Genomic DNA, 23,049 nt, shown 5'->3' with positions numbered 1-23,049 from the left:
AACCCGAGTACCAAACTACCTGTATACAGTTAACTAAATGTCAAGCTATCTCACAGCCTCATGTCTTTTTACTTGCTGTACCCTTTGTCTCAAACTTCCTTTTCTCCATTTCTCAAATTGGCTAACTACTATATCGGTTCGATGATAGTCACCACCTCCTGCAAGAATTCTTCCATTTCCCTCCAGTATGAGATTGAGTCCTTCTTTAGCACTCCAATACTACCTTCTGTAGAACTTTGTCATAATACTTCTCACATATTTTAATAGTACTGGTTTACTTACGCCACGCTGTATAATCTGGTAAAGGCTATGTCTTTCATTTCTAAGTAAACTACACCCCTGAGTACTTTAACTGGCCCATAGTAAGTGCTCACCATATAATCAGGGATAGAAAGACAACAGAGAGGGAGGGAAGAAAGTATCTAAATAGTATGTAACAGCACCTTAGCCTTAGAGCACGTCAACTGGAAGGTTAACAGAAAGGAGATTTATTAGTCTGGTATCAGTTTTCAAGACAAAATAGAATGGCAAAGTGATACAATATTCTGAGTAAGTAAATGACTGCACTCACTGACTAGTATATGAATAATACTCTGGCTAAGAGAATGAAATGTGATATAAATTTTGGAAGCAAAAAAGTACAGCAGGGCATTACTACTTTGAAAAATTTCATTTTTTCTTCAATATTATCTTTCTTCTATTGAACATTCCCCAGCCAAGTCTTTTGTGGTTAGGATGGACGGTGACAGCAAAAAAGGAGACAAATCTGTTCCTAATACTTGAGTTTGAAAAGGCACAAAAAAGATTCATGCTATTAAAGAAAATATTCAGGAGAAAAATTTAGTAAGAGCAAATCTCCTATCCACTCCTAATCCAGAATAGAAAAGAATTCCCCTGGTCAAGAACAATCATAGAAATCCATCTTCTGGGATGATCAGGTGGTAGGTTTCCTAGGCAGGGCCTCTCATACTAAAATCCTACGGTTTGGGGCCCAGTCTTGCTTTGCAGGTCAGAAACCAAGTCTTCAACAAAGCAGTAAGCCTCAGAGAGATTAATTTACATCCCAACAACTCTACATTCCTACAAACTTCATATCAAAATATTAGTATTATTAACAAACTTAAGGAGGTCCTGTTTTTCCTATATTTGGGCTTGCCCTTCTAACTCTTCGTATGGAAAAGATTGTTAATTTTAAAAATAAAAAAAACCCATAACTAGGTTAGAAAAACAAAGTGATGGTGGTGCATGCCTGTAGTCCCAGCTACTTGGGAGGCTGAGACAGGAGGATCGCTTGAGCTCAGGAGTTTGAGGTTGCTGTGAGCTAGGCTGATGCCATGGCACTCACTCTAGCCTGGGCAACAGAGTGAGACTCTGTCTCAAAAAAAAAAAAAAAAAAGAAAGAAAAACAAAGTGACAGACTCCACTGGTTGCCTAGCCAATCTCTTCTTTCGTACTAACAGAACCCGGATTTTATTTTACGTATTTGTTTCAAAGGGAGGCCAGTTCTCTCCCTTACCTCACGGGATGAACCCTGATTAGCAAATGAATCTTTTTTTTCCTTCTTTTTGTTTATCTTCCCCCCGCCCCAGACAGAGTCTCATTCTGTTGCCCAGGCTAGAGTGCCGTGGCATCAGCCTAGCTCACAGCAACCTCAAACACCTGAGCTTAAGCGATCCTCCTGCCTCAGCCTCCCAAGTAGCTGGGACTACAGGCATGTGCCACCACGCCCAGCTAATTTTTTCAGCCTAGCTCACAGCAACCTCAAACACCTGAGCTTAAGCGATCCTTCTGCCTCAGCCTCCCAAGTAGCTGGGACTACAGGCATGTGCCACCACTCCCAGCTAATTTTTTCTATATATATTTTTAGTTGTTCCTATAATTTCTATTTTTGGTAGAGACAGGGTCTCGCTCTTGCTCAGGCTGGTCTCGAACTCCTGAGCTCAAACGATCCACTCGCCTCAGCCTCCCAGAGTGCTAGGATTACAGGCGTGAGCCACCCCACCCGGCAGCAAATGAATCTTAATAACAACATTTGCAATTCATTAACTGGTGAAAGAAAGGTCATGTGATACACCTTTACCAATGGGATGTGAAGTAAATGGGTGAGGGGAAGGAGTGGCTTTCAGGGAAGTTTTCGTTCATCTTAAAAGGAGACCCAAGAAGGGGTAGCTGTTCTACTAGTCTTTAAACAATGTCGTGTGCGCATATAAAAGCTTAAGGTACTGCAGTCCTCTTGCAGTTATGTAAGGACAAACCTGAGAACAATAACCAATATGCAGAGTAGAAAGAAAATGGCAGAGCAGAAAGAGGGAAAGAAACTGAGGCCTTGATGATGCTGTTGAGCTTTAGAATTAAGTTATCTGCAATCTTCCTACTTCCAGAATTCTTAGTTACATAAATTTATAAATCTCCTTAATGTCTCAGTCACTTTAAGTTGGATCTTTGGTAACTGTAACCATTCTAATTCCTATAATAGCAAATAAAACTGACCAGAGAAGAGATCATATAACATCTCATCAAATTTAAATTGTAACATCAAGTTCTTACTTTCTCTAAAAATTTCAAGTTTAATAAATCTGGGGTCAGGAGTACTGAGCTTCAAATTACATTTGAAAGCAAAATTTAATGCAAAAGGTAATAGTCTAGCTCTGGATAGTTATTAATTGAATATGTGATCATTGAGTTTCCAATATGGGCCTGGAACAATGTAATACACCAATCAGCCAGTCTCTCTAGCCAGAAATTTCAGACCAAATTATTTCCTCTCATTCTTTTCACTTCCCAGCCACTCTAGTAACCAAATCCTATCTATTCTACCTCAAAAATGTCTTCCTTATGTATCCTCCATCTCTTTATTTCTACTTTCACTTCTTTAGTCTTTTCATCATCTCTTAACCAGTTCATCCTCTCCGCAGACCATCCTATATACTGATGCCAGAGTTATCTTCTTTAAAATGTTATTCATTCATAAAACAAATTTTATTGAGTGCTTGCTATGTGCCAGGCAGGTGCTAAGGATACAGCAGTGTAAACTTGTATTCCAATAGGAAAAACAGATAACAAAACAGAAAAACAATATATAAGATAAATAATGATAATTGCTACAGAGACAAAAGCAGGGGAGTGGGGGACAAAATTAAATGGGGACATAAAAAGGGGTCCAAATCTTAGATCTGGTGGCCAGGAAATACCTCACTGAGAAGGTGACTCTAAACAAAGACACCAATAAAGTAAGAGAGCTATTAATAATATTCTAGGCATAAGGAACAGCAAGCATAAGAGTCCTAAAGCAGGAGGAGGTTAATGTGGCTGAAAGGAATGAACAAAAACAAAAGGTAGAGTTACAGGAAATGAAGTCAGAATTAGGAACAGATCTTATAGAACCACGGAAGGACACAGAATTCTAATCAACTTATGTTGATCTCTTATTTAAAGGCTACATTTGGCACCTTACTGATGAAATTCTTCATGATAGCCTTCACTACTTGACATTCCATTCTACCTACCAACTCTTTCTCCCCATGGACCCATCTCCAAATATTCTACCTCAAGCCAGTAAAAATGGAGAAGGCATCAACAACTGTAACAGAGGCACTATCAAACACCTTAAATACAAAAACCAGATAGATTTAAGTCTACCATATTGCAAAGGACACATCAAGCAAACACTAATCATAAAAAAACTGGTATGGTTATATTATCATCAGACCACATACATTAAGAAATATAACCAGAGATAGATGAGGGCATTTCATGGTCAACTTATTGAGAAAACATAACAATCCTAAACAAGTATGCAGCTAATCCAGTATAAGGTCAAGTACAATCCTGTAAAGTAATAGAAAATGATAGTGCTGCTGTCAAAAGTGAACAACTAAAGGTGTCTAAGAAAATGGTGGTTCCAGGACAGAAAACAAATTCTGGATCAACTGTTTTTTTAAATGTCAAATTTGGAAACTGCCTGGATCTGTAACATGCAGCAATCAGACAATATATATTTAAGAATAATGGCTGAATCTTGAGAATAGCAGAAAGCTGTGTGGCATTTTAACTTGCTCCATGCCCATCCCTCCCTCCTCTGCAGTAGCCCCAATAACCAACAATCTACCATCATGGTGAAAACCATCAGCCTGGTAGCCACAGGAAGGGGCAAAAGAGGGCAATAGCTCCTGAAAAGCTTTATTCCCAAAGAATTGTCATTATTTGACCTGTATGGTACTTCCCAGAAAGATTCCACTCACAAGGTTGTTTTTATTTGATCTCACTCAGAGCTCTCTCAGTGCGAAAAGTTCCTTGGCAAAGACTAGAAGGCTCTTTAAAAAATCTCTGTCTAAGCATGAGTTGACCACTGAGCAAACCAAGCAGAGACTTTAGTGGCCATGCACAATAAAAAATACATACTCTGGAGAATTAGTTCACAGAAGTCACTAAAAAAATAACAACAACATAAATCCTCAGGGATGAGGTGAATCTGATTTCTAAAGATGTCACTTACACAGTCTAAAATGTCCAATATTCAACAAGAAATTATAAGACATACAAAGAAACAAGAAAGAATGGCCTATATACAGGGGAAAAGTAGGCACTATATACAAGGAATGAACAATGTCTCTGAGGAAGCTCTGATGCTGGATATACTAAGCAACTTTAAGTCAGCTATTTTAAATACATGTACAAAACTAAAGGATACCATATCAGTAGAACTAAAGGTTAATATGAGAATACTGTCTCAAATAAAAAATATCAACAAAGAAATTAAAATCTTTTAAAGAATCAAATTCTGGAGTTGAAAAATATAATAATCGAAATTAAAAATTCAGTAGAGAGTCTTGACAAAAAAAATCAGTGAACTTAAAGATAGATCAATTAAGATTATATGATCAGAGGAACAGGAAAAAAAAGAACGAAGAAAGATGAACAGAGTCTCAGATACCTGTGGGATACATCAGGCATAGCAACACATGCGTAATGAGAGTCCCAAAAGGAGAGAGAAAGGGGAAGACAGAATATTTGAAAAAATAATGCTGAACCATCTAATCCCAAGCTGTAAACACTACAGTTTAGGAGGGGGTTAGAGTTCCTGTTGTCATATTCCTCCCATTCTTCCCTATACCTAAATCCCTTAAGAAAGTAGGAAAGTTAAAGACTACCTTAAACAAAAGGGCATGACAGTGAAAGAAAAACTGTCATGCCCTTTCATTTTATCAACATATTTTTTGCTTCTTTCATTTTATCTTTCATGCTTCTTTCATTTTATCAACATATTTTTCTCCTCCTTTGGGGACCATAGAAACTTCCATTATTGTATATGGCTAAACGTTATAAACAAAAGCTTCTATCTTATTACTGACTCTTTTTGCTGAATTTTCTCTCACCTAAGACCAAATGTCCTGATTAACAAAGGCCTTCAATGGGTGCCATGAACCCACTAGAAAAACAAAAACCTGAATAATGCCTGGTAAATTATTATTAGGAATTTTATTCTACTATAATGCAAGTGAGGGGAAGAAATATGATTGGCAGTGCCATTAAATAGAGCTACTCAGTCAACAAAGAATCATGGCATATATAAGAGTATATCTAGAAAAACTACATGAATACACAAGTTGGAGAATACTCCACTGCTATGATTTAGATATGGTTTGTGTGGCCCTGCCAAGTCTGGTCCCCAGTGTTAGAGATGGAGCCTGGAGGGAAGTGTTTGCACAGTGGGGTTGGATCTGTCATGAATGGCTTGGTCCTATTCTCATAGGAATGAGGGAGTTCTCACTCTTGGTTCCCATGAGAACTGGTTATTGAAAAGAGCCTGGCACTTCCTCCACGCTCTTGCGTCCTCTCTTGTCATATGATCTGCACATGGGCTCCCTCTCACATTCCATCATGAGTAGAAGTTTCCAGAGGCCCTCAACACAAGCAGATGTTGGCGCCATGTTTCTTGTATAGGTTGCAGAATCATGAGCCAAACAAGTACTCCTTTATAGCAACAAAAATGGACTAAGAAACCCATCTTGTACAAAAGTGGTCGGCTAGGTTCACTAACTAGTTAAGTAACCTGCTCCTACTCACTAACCTCCCAGCAAGTGCATTTTAATACATGCCAGGCACTTTATGTACATTATATCTCGCTGAAGTAATCTTAGGAGGTTAATATTATGCCATTACCAAAAATATCTTATAGCATGTTTCATTCATAAATAGTTGAAAGTTCCACTGTATACTATTCTGATGATAAATCTAGTTTTTTCTTAATAATTTAGGGAAATGAAGTTCAAGTATTTACAGTGCCACTTATTGCTGTGATCCTATAGATGTAAAAATTAAGCAATCAATGATATATGATGTGAGTTCCTTTTTAAAAAAAAAAACCCTTGTATTTCAATGTATTATTCAAAAATCTAGACTGTTAAACATAAAAGAACTGGTAAGAGACTCCTTGTCTGATTTTTGCAGATACATTAATTAGAGTTTCTTAGACTTGACCTAATGATGTCTTCGGCTAAACCAAATTAATGATTAGGGAGACATAATAACTAAATGCAATGTAGTACTCTGGGTTGAATTTTGCAATAGAATGAGGACATTAATGAAAAAACTGTAAATTCCAAATAAAAGTCTCTGGAGTTTCATTAATAGAAATGTACCAATGTTGGTCTCTCAGTTTTGACTAATGCACCATGATCATATAAGATGTTAACAATGGGGTAAATTAAGCTAGGGGTATACAGGAATTCTCTGTGTACTATCTTGCAATTTTTCTCTAAGTCTAAAATTAGCCTAAAAGCTTAAATTTAAAAAATAAGCACAAGAGGAAATAAAATGAGTAAAAAACAAAAGAAACAGACAATAGAAATACAGAATTATCAAATGTAGACTTTATCAAGCGCAGACAGATATATATAAATATAGACTTACTATGTTCAAGGAGATAAGAAACAAGATTGCAAATTTTGGGAAAGAACTGGAAACAACTAAAAGAACCAAATGGCATCTAACTGCAGATTGTTTTTAAGCTGAAAGGGGAAAATTAATATCCATATAGCAGCAAAACCAGACAGCACCTTGATTTGGTCATCAAAATGAAAGTAACTAACGAATGACAGAACACTGTGGGCCCTCAAGAACAATATATATTTACGTAACATTCAGACTGGGAATTTAATCACAGAAAACATTAAACAAACCCAAAATTAGGAACATTTTATTTTTTAAGAAAAGAGAGATAATTTTATTCCTCAAAAATACCTAGAAAGGCTGAAAAACTGTTTCAAATTAAATGAGCTTAAAAAGACACAACAATTAATGTAGTACCTTATCCTGGACTAGATCCTGGAAAGGAAGGAGGACAATTCTATAAAGGACATTATTGGATAAACTAACAAAATTGGAAAACAGATGCTAGATTGGATAACAGTATCAGTGTTACATTGCCTAAAGTTGATAACTATACTATATGGTTATGGAAAAGAATTTGCTTATCGTTAAAAAATATACATAGAAGAATTTAGGAGTAAAGGGGCATGATATATTTAGGAGACAACAAGTATGTATGTACAGAAAGGGGATGATAAAGCAAATGCAGTAAAACTCAGTAACTGTGTAAGGTTATATGGAGTTCTCTATACTGCTATTGCAACCTTTCAATAAGTCTAACATTATTTCCAAATTAAAAAAAAAATAAAGCAAATGGAAGTTCTAGAACTAGAAAAAAACATACAAAACCCAAAATTAAGACCTAAATATAGTTAAGAGCAAATTAGTGGCCGGGCGCGGTGGCTCACGCCTGTAATCCTAGCACTCTGGGAGGCCGAGGTGGGCGGATCGTTTGAGCTCAGGAGTTCGAGACCAGCCTGAGCAAGAGCGAGACCCCACCTCTACTAAAAATAGAAAGAAATTATATGGACAGCTAAAACTATATAGAGAAAAAATTAGCCGGGCATGGTGGCGCATGCCTGTAGTCCCAGCTACTCGGGAGGCTGAGACAGGAGGATCGCTTGAGCTCAGGAGTTTGAGGTTGCTGTGAGCTAGGCTGACGCCACGGCACTCACTCTAGCCTGGGCAACAGGGTGAGACTCTGTCTCAAAAAAAAAAAAAAAAAAAAGAGCAAATTAGTAATAGTAATGCCTTGTGAAGTTTAAAATACAGGTGAAAAGAATCTAAAGCTCTTCCATTGTCCAAGAAGAGGTAAAAAATACAATTAAGATTAAACTTTGATAAGCTAAGGATTGATGTTTTAATCTTTTGGGTAACCACTTAAAAATTTACAAAAGAACATATAATTTCTAAGTTATTGGGGGAAATAAAGAATAATAAAAAATGTTTTGGTCAATGCAAAATAGAGAGAAAGAAGCATAGAACTGGTAGGACAAATAGAAACCACACAGCAATGCGTTATATTTAAACGTAAATATATCAGTGACTAAATTAACACAGACCAAAGTCTTCCTTCACAGAAAAAAACTTTTGAATGAATAAAAATAAAACCCAACTATATGCTATTCACAACATAAGCATATAGAAATGTTGAAAGTAAAAGAATGAAACAAATCATACTTTGCCAACACTAATTAAAAGAAAGCTGGAGTAGCTATAGTAATGTGAGACAAAGTCAACTTTCAAACAAAAGGTATTATTAGAAATACAGAGGGACATTTTATAATGGTAAAAGTCAATTCACCAGGAAGATACAACAATTCTAAATCTGAATGTACCTAAATAAGACAGCTTCCAAATATATAAAGTAAAAACTGTTGGGAACCACCAGGAGAAATAGATAAATCCACAATCATAGTGTGTTATTTTGTTACACCTTTCTCAGCAAATAATTTTAAAAAAATAAGGATACGAAATATTTGAGGACCATCATTAACAAAATTGACATACACTGCATCCAGTAACTACAGGATTCACATTATTTTCAGGCACATCTAGAACATTCACTAAAACTGACTAATGATGAATTGTAAAAGCAGATCTCAATAAATATCAAAAGAAGAAAATAACACAAAATAGATTCTCTGATAACCGTACAATTAAGCTAGAATTCACTAATAATAAGTGAGACACAGTAAGAAATATATATTTTGTTTCTGCCCCATTTCCTAGCACAAACCTCTAAAGCCTTTAGAATTTCTGAAGTGATAAGTGGTTTTTTTGTATGCTAATGAGATGATTGCTAGCTGGAGGCTCCAGTATATAGCCTTGGAATGGGGGCTGGTTGCCAATCCAACCTTGGGAGTACAGCTGAACTTTCAGCCTCATCCTCTGACCTCTGCGGAGGAAAGAGGGGTTGAAGTTTGCAGGGCAAATGACTTAATCAATCATATCTACATAATAAAGCCTCCATAAAAACCCAAAAGGATGGGGTTCAGAGAGCTTCTGGATTGGTGAACACGCCCAGATGCTGGGAAGGTGGCACACCCAAAAGGGGCTGGAAACTCAGTTCCCCTTACCCCATACCTTGTTTTCCCCATCTCTTCCATCAGACTGTTTCTGAGCTGTATTCTTTTATAATACGCCAGTAATCTTGTAAGTTAAGTGTCTGCCTGAGTTCTGTAAGCCATCCTAGGAAATGATCAAACCTGAGGAGGGAGTCCAGGGAACCCGATTTGTAGCCGAGTCGAACAGAAGTTGTGGGTAACCTGAAGACCCATCACTTGTAATTGGCACTGAAGTGGAGGGCAGTCTTTAGTCTTTTCTGAGTCCACAACCTGTGAAGTCTGTGCTAACTCCCAGTAAACAGGGTCAGAATTGAATTGAATTGTAAGATACCCAGTCAGTGTCTGCCAGAGAACTGAACTGAATTATTGTAAGAAAAAAAGCCCATATTTGGTGGCTAGAAGTGTTAGTGAGAGTAGTAGAAAAAAAAAAACAATTTTCCTTTAATTGAGGTAGAGGAGTTTTTTCCCCTTGCAATAAGATAACCAGGAAATCATCAACTGTTTGGAAATTAATAAGTACACTTTTAAATACCTATGGATCAAGAAGAAATCATGAGAATTATAAAAATATTTTGAAATGAATGATAATGAATATACTACTGTAACACAGGTAAAGGCCTGAAACAGGGCAAATGTATTACAAGTTGTCTTTTTAAATCTCCCTCCACTCTTTTTGGGAATTAAAACCTGCATTCCTGCTGGAGGCCAGTAATGGGAGGGGCAGAGGCATGTTCTTTGTTCTTTGTTTACTAGTATCTTAAACCACAGGAGATGGCTCAACAGGAATTGTCCTGGGCAAAGGTAATGAGATCACTTCACTGGAGATAAGGCCAACCAGGACCACCAACCATAATTAAACAGCAATAGCCTGAAGCTGAAAACCCCCTTTAAAAACCCTTTATTTCTGCTTAAAGGTGGGGACCATGGTTCTTTAAAACAAGAGTCTGCCATCCTCCTCATTTGGTGACAAATTAACAAACTTCGCTTTCCTTTTCCTCAAACCACTTGTCCTCGTTCTTCATTCAGCCTCGGGGACAAGTACCAAACTTTTGGTAACACTACCAATGTAAATTTATAAATTGCAGAAAAATTAGTAAATTGAAGAGATTCTGAAGAATACAATGAAGTCTACCACCTGTTAACTAAAAACAAACATTCTAGTACATTTCTCTCCAGTATTTTCTACCAAATAAAGTACATATAGTTTTGTTTTATTTACTTTAAAAGCCTAAGACTTACAACTTTGTTTTTTAATTAAAAAAACACACACACTTTAGAAACTTTATTTTAATGGCTATCAAAATATTCAACTTATATTTCACTTTCTGTATAAATCTTTCGGTATCATTCCTACTTTTACAGTTTTCCTCCCTAAAGAGTACCTAGGACTTCAATAATTTCACAGTAATTCAAAAAATAAATTTAGATCTGGAAGGTTTTTAATAAGTATATGCATAGGCACACTACTCTCCCATATATTAGAAATAAATATTTTTCCTTCACAAACTTTCCCTTTACCTGAATTTCCTGTTAAACATTCAAGTGCTCCTATCTCTTAAAAAAGAGTATGACAGCTTATAAAAATGTAAATTTTCTTTTTGTCTGAATTAAACCATTTAATAAATATATGAAGCGTTACAGCATTAATTCAAATCCCACTTCTATTTCTCAAATATCACACACAATAAATGTAGCATAGTCACTTACCACTCGATCTGTTTTTACGACTTGATTTCCCACCAGTAAGAAGCATCTTGAGACTATTCCGAAACATGGTTATGCTATTCTAGCACACAACTCTAAAAGAAAATACAGGAAAGTATGTTTAAGAAAACTTGACTTTCTATCCAAAATACTACTAAGAAATTTAAATCCACCATAAAGAATTAACTGTTTAAATATGTAGTACAAAATTATACCTATATGATAAAAAAGACCATTAAACATTCAAATAGTTCCTTAAAAGTATACTACTTTGACTATGCTAAGAAATAAAGGTAGATATTACTAAGGATACACATAAATAGAAAACATAATTAGGTAGCTATAAATACAGTCTACCTCTCACTTGACTCTCTATTACTTAGATAATTTTCCCATATTCCTCACACACACACAAAGAGTCTAGAAACTTATAGCACCTGCAGATTTTCCACTGGTCAAGCCATCTCCCAAGACTACTGATAAACATGAAGCAGTGCCTATCCTATGTCCTACTCCTATCAAAGAAAAACTCTTCTGGCCATGCTTTGGATTAGATCCTCTCTCACCTTCTCAAGGACTTTTATCAAAAAGTCATCTTTGTTTTCTCTCTTCAAAACTTTAATTTTTCTCTCTACTGAATCATTTCAATGACCGTATTTCAGTATGTTCTACCCAATAACAAACAAAGCCCTCTTCCTTACGTCCCTCATAGTTCAATTATTGCTCCTATATCCTTGCTCTTCTTCAAAGCAAAATTGCCCCAAAATGCTATTAGTACTTGCTGTATGCATCACATTGAAGAAGGTGAATATGAAGCAGAACACAGGTCAACAGAAAATATCCAAACCAAGAAACAGAGAGATAAAAGTTGAAAAATACAGAAAAGCATATTAGATGCATATGGAACCCACTGAAAAGTTCTAACATACATATTATTGGTATGTCAAAGGAAAAGAATGTGAATATTAGGAGAAGCAATATTTGAAGTGATACAGCCAAAAATTTTCTAACATTAATGAAAGACATGAAGCCACATCTTAAAGCCTGTTGAGCGTGAGCAGAATAAATACAAAGAAAAACACTAAGCAAATCATAGCCAAAATACTAAAAATCAAAGACAATCTTTAGAACAGCTAGACAACAAAATAAACACATTTAAAGTAGCAACAATCAACAGACTGACAGATAATCTTTTTTAAACTGAAATGGTAAATGGCAAAAGACAATGGAGTGATACTTTAAATTTCTGAAAGAAAACAGGTGTCAATCAAGCTATCTATTTTCAGTTAAAAATATCCTTGAAAAATGAAAATGAAATAAGTAATTTCAGAAAAGAAAAAACTAAGAATTCATCACTAAAAGAAATACTAAAAGGGATTTCTTCCAACAGAAAGAAAATGATACTTGAATAAAAAGCATAGAAACACAAAAAGGAAGAGCCACAGAAAGTCTAAATATGTTGGTAAGCATGAATGAACAATGAGTATAAAAATAACAACATTCATAGCTTGTTAATTTTAAAATATATGTAGATTTAAAATGTGACAACAATTTAAAAAGGCAGGAGTAGAGTAAATAGAATTAAAGTCTCTAAGACATCTGTATTATCTAGCAATAACAGAAGTAATAATTTATATTAGACTTCAATAACTCAAAAACTCATGTAGTAATCTCTAGGATATCCATTAAGGGCTAACTCAAGTTCAGGACCAGCCCAAGCAAGAGCAAAACCCCATCTCTACTAAAAATAGAAAAATTAGCCAGGCATGGTGGCATGCGCCTATACTCCCAGCTACTTGAGAGGCTGAGGCAGGAGGATCACTTGAGCCCAGGAGTTTGATGTTACATTGAGCTATGATGATGCCACTGCACTCTAGCCAGGGCAACAGAACAAGACTCTGACTCAAAAAAGAAAAAAAAAGCTAATTGAGAAGATAAAAAGAATAATTAAAAATATTTGACTAAACCAAAGAAAGGTAAGACATGAGAGAAAATGTAGCATAAACACGTGGATAAAATGTAAAACGTGTACTAAGATGGTAGATTTAAACTTAATATATATCCATTATGTTAAATACTCTAGAAAAAGTCTATATATAGACACAGAAAGACTGAATCTAAAATGATGCGAAAAGATACCATTCAAAGACCAACTAAAAGGAAGTTGGCATAACTATGCCAATATTAGGCAAAGTAGACTTAAGCAATAACCATTACTAAAAAATAAAGGCATTTCTTAGTAATTAAAAAGTCATACCATCAAGAAGATATCATAATTCCAAATATGAATAGACCCAATAACAATGCTTAAAAACATATAAAGCAAAAGTATACAAAACTAAAAGGTGACAAATCCACAATCATATGGAAGACTAATACACCTTTGTCAACAGCTACCAGATCAAGCAGACAAAATATTACTAAAATATAGAATATTTAAACTACACAACTAAGTAACTATAGACATTTTTTGACATCACATTGATATATATGCATATATATTTATTTTATGCTCTTTCAAATAAAAACTACACACAAAACACCAAAATGGACCACACACTGGGTCATACAGTACAAACAAATTTGAAAGGACTAACGTCTTTCAGGGTATATTCTCTGAATACAATGCAATTAAGCTAGAAGTAAATAATTTTTTTATTAAAAAACTTAATTGGTTTACAAAGGAGCTACAGACTACATTGAAACTAATCTTTGTACAAAAGGCATAAAAAAGTACCCCAAAACACCCAAAGACAAAAGGCAGGAGGAGAGACAAGGAAGGAAGATACAAAAGGAGCAGAATGAAACTTAAAGACAAGAGATTAGCACCATACATACACAAGAGTAGGGAGTGGGGTAGAGAGAAACATGAGACAGCATTTAAAAGTATTTACCCATACAGACCTGGTGATAACTGGATTGGAACCAACAACAAACACAGCATAATATACATATTTTTTTAAGAGACAGGGTCTCGCTATGTCACCTAGGCTGGAGTGCAATGGCACAGTCATAGCTCACTGCCTCCTGGAACTCCTGGGCTCAATTGATCCTACTGTCTCAGCCTTCTGAGTAACTAGAACTACAGGCACGTGCCACTACACCCAGCTAATTTTTCTTATTTTTTTTTTTTTTTTAGAGACAGGGTCTCGCTGTGTTGCCTAAGCTGGTCTTGAACCCTTGGGCTTAAGTGATCCTGGAAAAAATTATTCACGAAACATACATATAACATAAGATTTGATATCCAAGATATAGTAGCCTCCCCGCCTTATCCACAGTTTTGCTTTCTGTGGTTTCAGAAATCATGGAGAAAATTCTAGCAGTTTTACAGTGAAAATAAGGATATGCTTATACTCAATGTATGATTCCACCCCTACATATTTCTCAAGAGAAATTAAAACATATGTGCATAATAAAAAGACCAATACAACAACTTTCACAGCAGCTTTATTTATAATAGCCAATAACTAGCTTAGGGGTCTATCAATAGGAGACTGGATAAACAAACTATGGGATATTGATACAATGGAATACCACTCAGCAATAAAAAGGTATGAACTACTTACATATTCAACATAGATAAATCTCAAAATACAATATCCTAAAGAACGCTTACATAGATGTGTATGCACTGAATTATTCCATTTATAACAAGTTCGATAATAAAGTAATCTATGGCAGAAAAAAATCAGAATATGATTGTCTCTTGGGAGTAGATACGGAGATTAACTGAGAAATGGCATGAGGAAATAGCCCAGGATGATAGTAATATTCTGTGTCTTGATGGAGTTTGGGATACAAAGGTGCATGCATTTGTCAAAACTCAGCAAATATTCACATAAGATTTCTCATCATGTTGTATATAAATTTTACCTCAAAATAATAAAATATTAAACTCTGTGATATTCATGTTTAAATATTTATGGGAAAGCATACAGATGTCTGCAATTTACTTTGAAATGCACCAAAAAATAAGGTGGATTGATGAGTTGATGGATAGAGCTATGGAAGGCAGATATGTGATAAGGTAATTATAGCAAAATAAAATGTTAACAGTAAACTCTAAGTAGCAGATATACATGTGTTAACTAAAATTATTTAAAATTTAAATAATTGAGGTGCTAATAGCTCAGAGTCACTCCCCCATTCTCCAGAGAATTACCCTTGGCTGACTGGAACCACCTTGCCCAGAAAGTCTCACGTATCATTACCTTAACCCTGCAGAGATTCTCAGCCAATGACTGATTAATAATGGGATACAAAAGACCAGATTCTTAACTCAAGGGAAAGATAACTTTGTGGTATGATTTATGCTCCAAAATCCTCACCCATATCTTCTTATATTTCTTTTTCTCCAAATACTTACCTCTAAGTGATATATTATATACCTGTTTGTTTTACTATCAGTTCACCTACTAGAATATAAGCTCTAGGAGGAAAGGGAAGTTGCTTGTTTAATTCATTGCTACAATCCTATAACTGGAGAATAATGTCTGATACGCTGGAGGTGCTAAATAAATATTTCTTAAATTTATCATCTGTATTTCTTTTATTTGCATACCACTGTCCACATCAAATCCCTTGTAGAGAAACCTGGTCTTTATCCTCATCGCCTAGTTTTCAACACTTCCTGAGTAAGTAAATGAATGAGTCGATAATTGAGCAAAGACTTGATTCATCAGATTATTAACCTAGTAAAGAAGTAAAGGAGTACAATAAAAGTAAGTTTCAACGGATGAGAAAAGGTTTTTTTTTTTTTTTTCGTGAGTCATTTGAGAATGAGAGAAAAGGTTTTGAATCAACTACAATAATAGGAAATGCCTAGTGTGAATGTACACCAGGGGTAGTGAGAGAAGAGCATGAAAATTATAGGCATAGTTCAAAATTTTATCTGAGGGAAAACCAAGAAAATTCCAGGCATGATTTGAACTACTGCCTAACTCAGACCCTCATTTATGCACAGTTCATCAAAGTTTCAAAAGGGAAAAATGTATGAGCATAGATTATTATTAGAATAGCTATTGATTATTTAAAATTTACTAAGACTAGGAGTCAAAAAGAATAAAAATCTCACACGTAAACCCAAGATAATATCCTACAGGTAATTTAAGTAAAAAACTTTGAGGAGTGGAATAAATTAATTTATAATGATCACTTTTTGAAGAGTATAGAGATTTTTTTCTTTGCTAGTCCTACATTTTATAAAGCATTATTAAATGTATAAAGAATGAAATAAAACATAAAATACTTATTTAATGCTACTCATCTCATAGTTACATCTTGATAAAATGACTTTCTTATTCAAGTTAACATGTTGATAGAAAATTACTTATAGGCCAGGCGCGGTGGCTCACGCCTGTAATCCTAGCACTCTGGGAGGCCAAGGAGGGTGGATCGCTCGAGGTCAGGAGTTCGAGACCAGCCTGAGCAAGAGTGAGACCCCATCTCTACTAAAAATAGAAAGAAATTATATGGACAACTAAAATATATATATACAAAAAAAAAATTAGCCGGGCATGGTGGCACATGTCTGTAGTCCCAGCTACTCGGGAGGCTGAGGCAGTAGGATCGCTTAAGCCCAGGAGTTTGAGGTTGCTGTGAGCTAGGCTGACGCCACGGCACTCACTCTAGCCCGGGCAACAGAGTGAGACTCTGTCTCAAAAAAAAAAAAAAAAAAAAAAAAAAAATTACTTATAATAAAATGTTAATATAGACACTCCACAAAGTGAAGCTAAGTGGGAAAAGGTAGTTTGATCTAACTGGCAATAATACATGTCTAAATTTCATCCTACTTTTTCAAACTTTATATCCAAAATTTAAAATGTTAACTCTCTCAGGAGAAATCACTGGATAAATTTCTGGCAAGTGAAATATCTGGACAGGAAAATAAAAACCATTCACAGGCCCCCAATCATTTTTAATTGTCTTATAATTAACTGATTTTAACATTATGTTATCTGCATGGCCTCTAAGCTTTTGTTTGTGACACCTGTTCTAAATCATTCAGGAGAAGTATTGACTTCTTAATGGCTCACCAAGGCTAGAGACTCAATATCTTATTTCAATGTCATCTCCTACTATCTTATTAGTGGACAATCAATAATAATTTTCAATGTTCATCCCGCCTGCATATTTAAAGCACTTTTCTTACCCTGTTATTTTTTAGAAACTGCAATATCGCCTTCATAAAACTGTTTATGTAATTAATTATGTAATCAAATTAACTATTAAGTACTTCTGCACTATTTTGATATTCACGGTATTGCCATTCACTTTTCCATTCCATTAGTCAGCTTTTTAAAAATCTCTTTTTCTATATCCTTTTCCTGTTTAAATGGGTTGATATTATTTTTTATTTTCATTTTTGGTTTTGTAGTGGATTAACTTACTCTTATTTTTAGCCTGGTTTCCAATTTGAGAAATAAGTTTCTTGACATTAGAACTATGCCTAATAAATAAATTATACCATTAAAATGTTTTTAAAGTTCTATAAAGACTGAAGAAAATGTTTCAAATACTAAGAAAATAAAAAGATAAGGAAAAGTAATATACTAAGATATTGTCCATAGACCTAATTACAAAATAAGAATGCAAACTGATCCAAATGATGAATTTAGTATCTCTATAGTCAACCCACAAAATCTTTTATGATTCTCTCCACAATATTAATTTGGATATTACCTTCAGAGAACTCTGGAATACAAAACTGTTGGTATAATTACAAAAAGTAAGCTATATATATTTAAAGTAAATGCTATCCATTTTCTATCATTTTTCAACTTAGAGCTTCTTTTCAGGGAAACTTTTGTAGGGGAATAATACAAACACACACTAACACATTTAGTAAACATTTCAAATAAATTTTTAAACACTACAGATAAGGACGCAATTGTTAATGATGCAGACATGATAGAAATGTTGGAATAAAGTAGTAATATCATTTTATAATACATAGTTACAAAGGAAGAGATGCTAAACAGTTAAATGTACATCTGATTTTTTAAATGCATGTTTGTAAAATATCTAAAAGATAGCATAACTCCTTATATAGAAAACCTAAAGAAAACATGGCAGAAGTACATCATTAACGACTATACTTATTTAACGTTTAGCATATGTTTATCCCATTAAACTGTAAAAGCTAGGTCACCACTGAAGACATAACAACTAGCACAGTAGCTAGAACATAAAAGGAATTTAGTAAATATTTGTTGAAAGCATGAGAGACTCCAAAGAGTGGAATCATAAATATTCTCAAAAGAATAAATAAAGAGAGAAAGAGGGAAGAATGGAAGAATTCAAAAGAGTGTGTGTTATATATAACCGTACTGGGAGAAGTAAATAACCAATGACAGATGCAATAGTGTGAATTGTGAGTATATCACACAGAAAGATAAATCTAACATGAACTGAGGCTTTAAAAAGTAAACACTCCATGTTCAGGAAAAAAATTATAAACAATAATGGGATCAGGCCAATACAAGAAAGACAAATCATTTGTCCACTACCTGGAAATTGCATGTTTTTCCACCTGTGAAAGGCATATTGATGGACCAGTATATTATCAAGACTGGCTTTCTTTAAATGTTGACTGAGACAAATTGCTAAATGCCTTAAATATATTCCACGAAGTAAGTTTGGAAGTACTTATAATTAAAGATAGCAGAAGGTAAAAATATATTAAGTATGGAATGTCTGATGTCCTTAAATACTAAGTGTGACAGTTGATGTCTCTGACATTTCACTTTGACACTTCTTGTTTATTTTGGGGTTTTGTTTGTTTGTTTTGTTTATATTGTGAAGGCACATCCTCATTCTTTCAAATAGACGTTTTGGCTTGCGATTATCTTTCAAATTTTTTTAAGAGCAATTTTTGTGAAACCATGGATAAGTCAAAAATTTGTATTATTTAGTACGAGTTCCATCGTAGAACCAATGTAGTGCAGAAAGCTCAAAATATCAACAAAGTGTTTGGGAAGGGTGTGGCTAATGAATGCACAGTACATCAATGGTTTGAGAAGTTCCATTCTGGTGATATTAATCTTGAAAATGAGCCATGTGGGTGACCTGAAACCAACGTGGATAATGATGAGCTGAAGGTGGTAGCGGAAGCAAATCCATCTCAACCTGTGTGTGAATTAGCAGCAAGGTTTGATGGTACCATTACAACAATATTGGACCATTTGAAACAAACGGGCAAGGTAAAGAAGCTGGATAGATGGGTAACACATGAATTAAACAAGCATCAGAAGAGAAAATTGTCTTGAAGCTTGCCTTTCTTTGCTGCCACAACATAAAGGCGAACCATTTCTACACCGTATTTTTACGTGTGATGAAAAATGTATTATTTTTGACAATCGCAAGCATTCAACACCATGGTTGGATAAAGATGAAGTGCCAAAACACAGTCCAAAACTGAACATTCATCAAAAAAAGCTGCTGGTGTCTGTTTGGTGGTCCAGCACTCATATTATCCACTACGGCTTCATGAAACCTGATCAATTTCAGCGGATATCTACTGCAACCAATTGGATGAAATGATGAGGAGGATGCTTGTGATTAAGCATCCGAGACTGGTCAATAGAGACAGGCCAATCCTCCTGCAAGACCACATGTTGCAAAAACAAACAAATAACAACAAAAAACACTGCTCAAACTACAGAAGCTGGACTTGGAAACTCTCTGTCATCCACTGTATTCACCAGACCTTTCTACCAACTGACTACCACTTCTTCCAGGCTTTAGACCACTTCTTCCAAGGAAAAATATTCAATTCTCAACAAGCTGTGGAAAACACCTTTGGTGATTTCATGGCCACTCACTCTCTAGGCTTCTTTGCTGCTGGCATAAGCAAGCTACCATTAAAATGGCAAAACTTCGTCGACAGTTTAGGCACATACTTTGATTAATTGTACCGTTTCTTGTTTGAGATATGATAAACTAAACTTTTGATTCAAAATTGGACATTTCATATTTAATGGCCTAACACATATGGGAAGGACCAAAAGAAGTCTAGTGTATCTGCTAAAATATAAAGCCACCACAAAATATCTACTCATACCAGAACTTCTCTCAACAAGTTACATCTAGAAAAGTCTTTGGATTAAATAAAATTACCTGAGTTGAGACCAGAAATAATCTCTGATAGTTTCCCTAACAGATAAATTTTGAACAGCATTGAAGAGCTTCAAATCATGCAACCTCATTCAAGACTGGAGGGCACAGGAAGGAATGTGGGACAATTAATATTGAGTCTTGTCTTGAGTTAGGGAAGTAATTGATGGTAGGCTCCAGACCCAGCCTTGTATGTAGTACAAGTACTGCTTAAATTATAAATCCTCACCTATACAAAACTTTTAAGCAGGTTATGTACTGCCTTCCCCTTTCCTCTCCTTCAAAGCTCTTTCAGACAGCACCTAAACTGCCCTGGGCCACCTGGTGGCCAGGATTGGGAGCTGGCTGACCCAGTATATCTCTTTACCTCAACACCCTCCCCGAACCTTCCTCCCAATTAGACTAAGCTGCCTAACTTCTGAATTTCAACGAAATCAAATATTTCATAACAGATAGTCTGTCCACATAGATTTATAATTCAGTGAGTTCTCAATCCATCGCAGATTCTGGATCCTTATACTATGGGCTAAGCATTGGTATGTCCCTATTTTGTCCACTCCAAACCTACTACAGTTGCCAACATTTTCTGAGCCCCTGCAGGGTGCCCTTCCCAGGAAGCAATGTGAGCTTGTCAGACAAGATAACAGGATTTATAAAAATCTTGAAAAAATGGCATTACTATTCTACAATGTTCACTGTAAAAAATATGAAAAAATCAGAAGAAAATGGAAATGCTACATTAAACTAAAAGAATGATGCAATATTGAAATAAGTGATCATTATCTCATCTTCTTTCAGCTTTCTTATTGCTTTGCCCAAAGTACTGCATCATCTTTCAAGAAGATATAAAAGAAGTTTGGACACAGCAGCTTTGTGCTTTTTTTGTTTTTGTTTTGTTTTTAAGCTCTCAAGGGACACAATTAAGGATATAGGAATTTTTATTTTCCACTCAAGATGTCAAAGAGAAGAATACTGCCAGAAGAAGATGAATCACAATTATTAATCTATCAGAAGATGAATGCAAAAAGACAGATGGCAGTACTCCAGACTCTAATGATAAAGGTGAAATTGATCATATAAGGGAAATCTCAGACTATGAGTCTTCAATGACCACATCCTTGATGAATTTTCTCCAACTCAAGAATCGATGAGTGAATCCTAGGAATGCAAGGTTGATTCAACATATGAAAAATCAATGCAATATTCCATACTAATAAAAGACAAAAACCATAACAATAATCTCAATAGACACAGAAAAAGCATTTGACAAAAGTCAACACCCTTTCATGATTAAAAAAAAGAACAACACTCAACACCTTAGAAACAGAAAGAAACTTTCCTCAGTCTGATAAAGAGCATCTATTTAAGAACCTGCAAACCTGCAGCTAGCATCAGACCTAATGCTGCAAGATTGAACATTTTCCTCCTCAGATGGACAAGACAGGATGTCCACTCTTACCACTTCAACACTGTACTGAAAGTTCTAGCCATGGCAGTTAATTAGGCAAGAAAAAGACATCCAATAAAAGGCATCCACGTTGGAAAGGAAGAAGTAAATCTGTCTGTATTCACAAATGACATGACCTTATACATAGAAAATCCTGAAGAATGCACCAAAAAACTATTAGAACCAATAAATGAATTCAGAAAATATGCAGGACACAAGATATACATTTTTTTTAAATATTTCTGTACATTAGCAATAAACAATCCAAAAATGAAATTTAAAAAAATTCCATTTACAATAGTATCAAAAAGAATAAAAAACTTAGGAATAAATTTAACAAAATTAGCAAAACTTGTACACTGAAAACTATAAAACATCATTGATAGACATTAAAGAAGACCTAATTAAATGGAAAGACATCCATGTTCACGGACTGGAAGACAATATTGTCAAGATGGCAATATTCCCCAAATTGATCTACAGATTCAACATAATACCAAAATCCTAGCTAGAAATTGAGAAACTGACCCTAAAACTCATGGAAATGCCAGGGACCTAAAATAGCCAAAACTTGAAAAACATGAACAAAATTGAACAAAATCAAATAAAGTTAATAAAGGTTCCCCAAAGGTGTCCACATCCTAATCTCCAGATTTTGTGAATGTGTTACCTTACATGGCAACAAGACTTTGCAGATGTGATTAAGTAATAAATTAAGAACCTTAAAATATGGAGATTATCCTGGCTTTTATCCAGGTGGGCCCAATGTAATCACCGAGGTCCTTAAAAGATAAAAAAGGTCAGAAGAGTCAGAGGAAGAAACATGATGAAGAAAGTAGACATCAAAGTGGACATCGAGTAATGTGGCCATAAGCCAAGGAATGTGGATGGCCTCCAGGAGCTGGAAAAGGCAAGAAACAGATTCTCTCCTAGAGCCTCCAAAAGGAACATAAGTATGCCAAAAACTTGGTGTTAGCCCCATATGAGACCCATTTCAAACTTGTGACTTTCAGAACTGTAAAAATAACATATTTGGCTTCAAGGAAAACTACTTTCTGGCTGACAAAAAGCTAAGATGTCTGGAGAGGAAACAGCCATCTTGCAATCACAGGGCAAAAGCCACCCTAAAGGATAGCAGAGAAGTACAGAAGGGCCTGTGTCCCTGATGGCATCATGGAACTGCCATAAACCCTGAAATGCCTATCTCCAGATTTCCTGTTACCTGAAGAAAAAAAATCCTATTTTATTAAGCCACTGCACTTGGGTTTCTGTTACATGTAGCTAAACCCAATCCTAACTAACATAGGATGTATGTAAAATGACCTAGGAGAAAGATCCCACAACTGA

At 35.2% G+C, this 23,049-nt stretch overlaps 1 protein-coding gene across 3 annotated transcripts in view; it reads right to left on the bottom strand.

The window, feature by feature from the left end:
- TANC2 (tetratricopeptide repeat, ankyrin repeat and coiled-coil containing 2) overlaps positions 1 to 11,211 on the bottom strand; it is a 262,133-nt gene extending 250,922 nt beyond the window's left edge. For all 3 annotated transcript variants that reach the window (XM_069481593.1, XM_069481594.1, XM_069481597.1), the window contains exon 1: positions 11,145 to 11,211. In XM_069481593.1, coding sequence (XP_069337694.1) covers positions 11,145 to 11,211 — 67 coding nt within the window. The remainder of the gene's footprint in view (positions 1 to 11,144) is intronic.
- Positions 11,212 to 23,049: the final 11,838 nt, after the last annotated feature.

Source organism: Eulemur rufifrons, chromosome 9 (genome assembly GCF_041146395.1).
Source record: "Eulemur rufifrons isolate Redbay chromosome 9, OSU_ERuf_1, whole genome shotgun sequence".
Classification (NCBI taxonomy): domain Eukaryota; kingdom Metazoa; phylum Chordata; class Mammalia; order Primates; family Lemuridae; genus Eulemur; species Eulemur rufifrons.
This window is presented reverse-complemented; position numbering and strand designations above follow the sequence as displayed.